General features: G+C 43.7%; 1 protein-coding gene across 1 annotated transcript in view; it reads left to right on the top strand.

The window, feature by feature from the left end:
• The first annotated feature begins 1580 nt into the window (after nt 1–1580).
• The window catches only part of eif4g2b (eukaryotic translation initiation factor 4, gamma 2b), a 56265-nt gene continuing 51845 nt past the window's right edge, over nt 1581–6000 (top strand). The window contains exon 1 of the mRNA XM_058645507.1: nt 1581–1770. Coding sequence (XP_058501490.1) covers nt 1581–1770 — 190 coding nt within the window. The remainder of the gene's footprint in view (nt 1771–6000) is intronic.

The raw sequence follows: 6000 nt of genomic DNA, 5'->3' as shown, positions 1-6000 counted from the left end.
GGAAAAAGCCACATATACTGTAAGTGCCTTGCAATCGTTCGACCTGTCGATTGGCATGCTGTGATGTGACAGTGTGTGTGAGCAGCACATGCTGATGATAGTGGGACTTGGTTCTTCTGAGTCAAGGTTTAAATGCAGTTGGTGCAGTTTCTTGTGTGCTCAAGCCGAGAGCACTATCAGCTCAGTGCAGACACCTCCATGGTCACATTGACCACATCTGCTACCACTAACAAATACCTTAGTATTTTTGTATAAACACTTGGCAATAGGATGTTGACTTCACATGGAGCAATTAACACTGTAAAGGTTTTCCCCCTCTGTTTACTGCCCTTGGAGAGATTGCTAAGCTGTTGTGTAATTGTGTAACTTCTGTCCTAGCGGCTCAATTCAATTCAATTCAACTTTATTTGTATAGCGCCAAATCATAACATACATTATCTCAAGGTGTAGCGTCCCCGGCTGAATCCAATCCAATCCAATCCAACTTTATTTGTTAAGCACTTTAAACAAACCACAATGGACCAAAGTGCTGTACAGAATAAATAAAAGGCATTATACATTAAAGGTTCAAAATGAGATAAAACATCTTAAAATAAATTAGAATCATAAAACACAATAAGAATTAGCAGCCATACAATAAAAAACAAACAAAAAAGAAAAAACAATAAATTCTATTCAAATTAAAATATATAAAATAAATAAAAAACCAAACGTCTCATGAGGTTTCAAAGGCCAAAGAGAAAAGGTGGGTTTTAAGGAGGGATTTAAAAACAGACAAGGACGAGGCCTGTCTTATACGCAGTGGCAGATCGTTCCAAAGTTTTGGAGCTGCGACAGTGAAGGCACGATCCCCTCTGAGCTTCCGCTTAGTTTTAGGCACAGTCAGGAGCAGCTGATCCGATGACCTGAGAGAGCGAGCGGGTGAGTATAGATGTAGAAGCTCAGAGAGGTAGGGCGGGGCAAGACCATTCAGGGATTTAAAAACAAATAAAATCATTTTAAAATCGATCCTGAAATGTATGGGCAGCCAGTGGAGTGAAGCTAAAATGGGGGAAATGTGCTCAAATTTACGTGTGCCAGTTAAAAGACGTGCGGCAGCGTTCTGTACCATCTGAAGACGGGCAACGGAGGACGCACTAACCCCCACATAAAGCGAATTGCAGTAATCCAGCCGAGTGGTGACAAAGGCGTGAATTACCATTTCAAAATGTTGCCTCGAGAGAATTGGCTTTATTTTGGCCAGCTGCCTCAATTGAAAAAAGCTGGATTTAACAACAGACCTGATCTGGTTGTCAAACTTCAGATCAGAGTCGATTTTAACCCCCAGATTTGTGGTAGTGTGTTTTAAAAGCAGTGCCAGGCAGCCCAGATCTACTTGGGGGGTCCCAGTGGTGCCACCAAACACCATCACTTCAGTCTTTTTGTCATTAAAACTTAAAAAGTTCAGAGTCATCCAGGCCTTTATGTCATCAAGACACTGAAGTAAAATTTTAAAGGAGTTAACTTCGTTCTTTTTAATAGGCATGTAGATTTGACTGTCATCTGCATAGCAATGGAACGAGATGCCATACTTTCTAAGAATGGAGCCAAGTGGGAGCAGATATAGAGAGAAAAGAAGGGGGCCCAGAACTGAGCCCTGTGGGACCCCGCAGGTGAGAGGAGCCGAGGAGGATGTCGAGTCACCGAGGCTGACACAGAAAGTTCGATCAGCCAAGTATGACCTGAACCACTCCAAAGCTGTGCCCCTGATGCCCACCTGCTCCTCCAGACGTGAGATCAGGATCTCGTGATCCACTGTATCAAATGCAGCAGTTAAGTCTAAAAGCACAAGAACTACACAGTCACCAGAGTCAGTAGCTAAAAAGATATCATTAAAAACTCTTAAAAGTGCTGATTCGGTGCTGTGCAGTGATTTAAAACCGGACTGGAAAACCTCAAGGATATTATTTTCCTCTAAAAAGGCCATTACTTGACCATGGACTAGCTTCTCAAGGATTTTTGAGATAAAAGGCAGTTTGGAGATGGGCCTGAAATTTGCAGGAACTGCAGGGTCTAGACCAGGTTTCTTGATAAGAGGTTGCACTACTGCATGTTTAAAATTTTTGGGGACCACACCTGTGGACAGACTGCTATTTAAAACCAGAATAATAGATGGCCCTATAGTGTGGAAAACCTCTTTAAATAGTCGAGGAGGGACAGCATCATTTGGAGAACCTGAGGGCTTCAGCCGACCAACAACCTCCTTTAAAAAAGACAATGTCACGGGTTCAAACTGGTTAAAAACAGCCGTGCAGGGAACAGAGACAGAGGGGTCATATGCAGGAGGTGAGATTAAAGCCCTAACAGAAGAGACTTTGTCAATAAAAAAGTGCATAAAGTCCTCACAAACAGTGGTGGAGGCCTCCATACAGGCAGTCTGTGGAGCATTAAGAACCAAGTTAATGGTGTCAAACAAAACACGGGGCTTGTGACTGTTTGACAGGATAATGTCAGAGAAATGGTTTCTTTTAGCATCTTTCACGGTTGTCTGATAGTGACGCCAGCAGTCTCTTAATGTTTGGAACGACACATGGAGTTTGTCCTTCTTCCACTTGCGCTCTGCTCTACGGCACTCGCGTCTGACAGCATGAGTCCTTTCGTTCAGCCAGGGCTCAGACTTAGTTTTAGGCTGCCTGGTTTTTAGTGGAGCCACAGCGTCCAAAACGGTTTGGCAGGTAGAGTGAAACCATGAGCTCAGCTCCTCTGTATCACACACAGACCCAGGAGAAACACACTCCTGATTAAAAGCAGCCGAGAACTGAACAGTAGTGGAAGGGTTAAAAATACGACAGCTCCGAGGAGCAGCGCCGCCAGATTTAACTGTGTTACAGGCAAGAGCAACCTCGAATAACACAGGCATGTGATCAGAAAACACCGCATCACAAATCTCCAAGTTAAAAACAGGCAAACCATATGACAAGACAAGATCAAGTGTGTGACCACGTTCATGTGTGGGTCCAGAAACAGACTGCACAAGATTAAAAGAGTCGATGAGGTGCAGGAATTCCTTAGCCATTGGCTTTTCAGGACAACACACGTGAACATTAAAATCTCCGACAATAAGGACACGGTCATATTTAGGCATTATTTCAGCCAAGAAATCAGCAAAGTCATTTAAAAAGTCCTTATTGTATCTGGGAGGGCGATAGACCACAGCACACAACACTGTGTGAGAGCGACCCAGCTCAAATAAACTCAGTTCAAAGCTGGTAAACGAGACTGATGGTGAAATCTGTTTACATTTAAAATGACTTTTAAAAACAGTCGCTATTCCTCCTCCTCGGCCCGACATCCGCGGGGAGTTAAAATAGCCGCAATCGTGGGGTAAAAGATCCGCGAAAGCACTGGACTCACCAACACTCAGCCACGTCTCAGTCACACAGAGAAAATCCAAACTTCGGGATGAGAAGAAATCCTTCAAGATAAAAGTCTTGTTCGCTAGCGATCTAGCATTTGCCAGGCCAATCCTGGTAGGAACCGGCGGGTCAACGATGTGAGCTGTCCGGGGAGCCCGATACAGAGGCTGCAGGTTGCAGAGATTCACCCCGCGCCAGCAGGGACGAAGAGCGCAGCGACCACGGAGCTGAGACACTCGGATCGGGCCGATGACAGGAATTACACTGGCGTCCGTAGGCAAGTGGAGCCGGGGAGAGCGCCGGGAAAAGTTGATCCTACAATCTGACGAAAGACGCAGACAGGCCTTCAGCCTTACCAGCCGACCGCTGCGTTTTCCCCGGCGGCGAGTGCGCTTACGCCGCGGAGGTGAAGCAGGGGCGCGGCAAAGGTAAGTAGGGATCCCCGATAGGAGCGGAGGCAAGGTTTTATGACCATGATGATCGAAATTTACTAAATCTTTCGTTTGTAGTCGAACATTTAGTAGAGTTTGGCGATCGTACACCAGCAGAGAGTTGACATTCAGAGCTAAAAGTGACACAAACAGCACAAACACACACAGCATTGGGAGAGACAGACGGCAGGCCATACACACAGGCGCCATCTTTCAAATGCTTGGAATGATGGTCGAACTCCTTAACTGATGGTTCATAGGTTTATTAACGTTAACGTTGCTCCAATAAAACACACCTTGAACACACCGTAAGAGCTATGGAATAAACAAAAATATTATTACCAACTTTATAATGTTCATAACAAATCAAGAAACTGAAATAATTGTCCCTTTCAGACCGACAGACATATCCTACATCGCACCAAAACAACGTTATTGCTAGCTTAAAATAACCTGGTATAAAACAATGCAAAACTATAAAAGGACATGACATTACTATTAAGCATTAAGCACAACATTAAAACAAAATTATGACAAACCTTGTGCCCTTATCAGCCAGGTGCTAAACGAAATTATTAGTAGACATTTTCTTAGCGTTTTTGAACTTTTAATTGACTCGTTTGTGCCGTGCAAACGCTGCAGATCTGCAGATTCGTCTTTTTTTTCTGATTTCCGGTTACGCACTGTATCAAAATAAAAGCACCAACCTAAAAACAGGAAATGACGGTAAAATAAAGAAAACAAGTCAATCTTTCAAGGAGATTACTTATAAAATAAATAACTATGGAAACGAAACATTATGAAAATACACTGTGGCATATTAAAGGTCATTTACACAAGGCACTGTACATAGACAACATCAAGGAGAGCAGAGACCCAACAGTTCACACAATGAGCAAGCATTCGGCAGGACTTCATTTGTCACGACCTTCAACAGTCACAAAATCGTTAAAGGTTCCGTGGGCAGGACTTTTCAGCACTATACAATTCCATGTAACCTTTCAGCATTATGCAAAGAAACACATTTGTGCACATCCGCTAGTGTCTGTTTCCAAGCCTTGGATAATTCTGAGACTGCAACTCCAACGTAAATATGGGTCATATGCAGTAATCACGACCCTTAGGTAAGTTGTATTTTTTCTTTTTTTAAATAATAGTCGTGGTTCTATAAATAACAGCAATCTGGTACCAGCTTCAGTGAGGTTCCCACCAGCAGTTCGCTTAGTGTTCTTTGACGTCATCGACAAGGGTCGTCTCGCACGTTAGACTTTCTGTCATTGTCTGTGATTTATTGCTTTGTCCTGAACCTCACTAACACTTGTTCTTAGTTGAGTTGAAAAATACCCATGTGCTAAAAACATACCTAAGGGTCTTATTTTAAAAATGTCCCTATGGGTCATATTCAGGAGTTGACCAAAACAACCCATACTTACATTTCAGTTGGAGGACAGGTTGATAATTCTGGCTAATGGCTTTGACAGGGCAGTTCAGAGAGAGAAGGAGCTCCTATTGGCTGTGCATGTAGGTCCCTTTGGCAGACATATTGCTACTCTACCACAGGCAAATAGAGAGTTGCACAATAAATACAATAAAACATGTATTAATCAGTATTAACAGAGATACAAGTGCATTCGTCCATGCTCATCTAATGTGGACAGAGATCAACCAAAACGTGTCCCAGTCCATAGATGGTGAAATGTTATCACCAAATTAAAGGTTTCTTTAAAAGTAGGCTTTTCACGGCAGGAAGTGGCAACCCTTTATCACTTTCTTCTGTCCCCTCAGTCACAGCTCACCGGGAGGCCACCCCGGTCGACCCCGAATGACTGATCTGTATCCCGTGAAAGAGGCTGCAGAACAAATGGGGTCCCCTGCTCATTTAGTGGCAGCTGAGATCGATGGCAGCCGGTCCAAGGTGGAGATAAAACAGGAGCGGTCAATCGCCACAGATTGCTGATGCTGAGTCAAGGTCACCGTCATTAGGGCAATGCTTTAAACTCAAATCGTTTGATCACTTATGGGTTGAAATTTCCAAGAAATGCGTGTTGCCTTGAAATGAAGCCAGGAGGTGATTGCGCTGGCTACTAGGAACTGTCTCCAACCATTACAATTACGACACACTAACAACCATCTGTGCTTGCAGTGTAGAATATGTAGCCTGAGGCGAAACCAAA

This window comes from Solea solea, chromosome 12 (assembly GCF_958295425.1).
Source record: "Solea solea chromosome 12, fSolSol10.1, whole genome shotgun sequence".
In the NCBI taxonomy this organism is placed as follows: domain Eukaryota; kingdom Metazoa; phylum Chordata; class Actinopteri; order Pleuronectiformes; family Soleidae; genus Solea; species Solea solea.
Note: the sequence above shows the minus strand (reverse complement) of the source record. Positions and strands in the feature narration are given on the sequence as shown.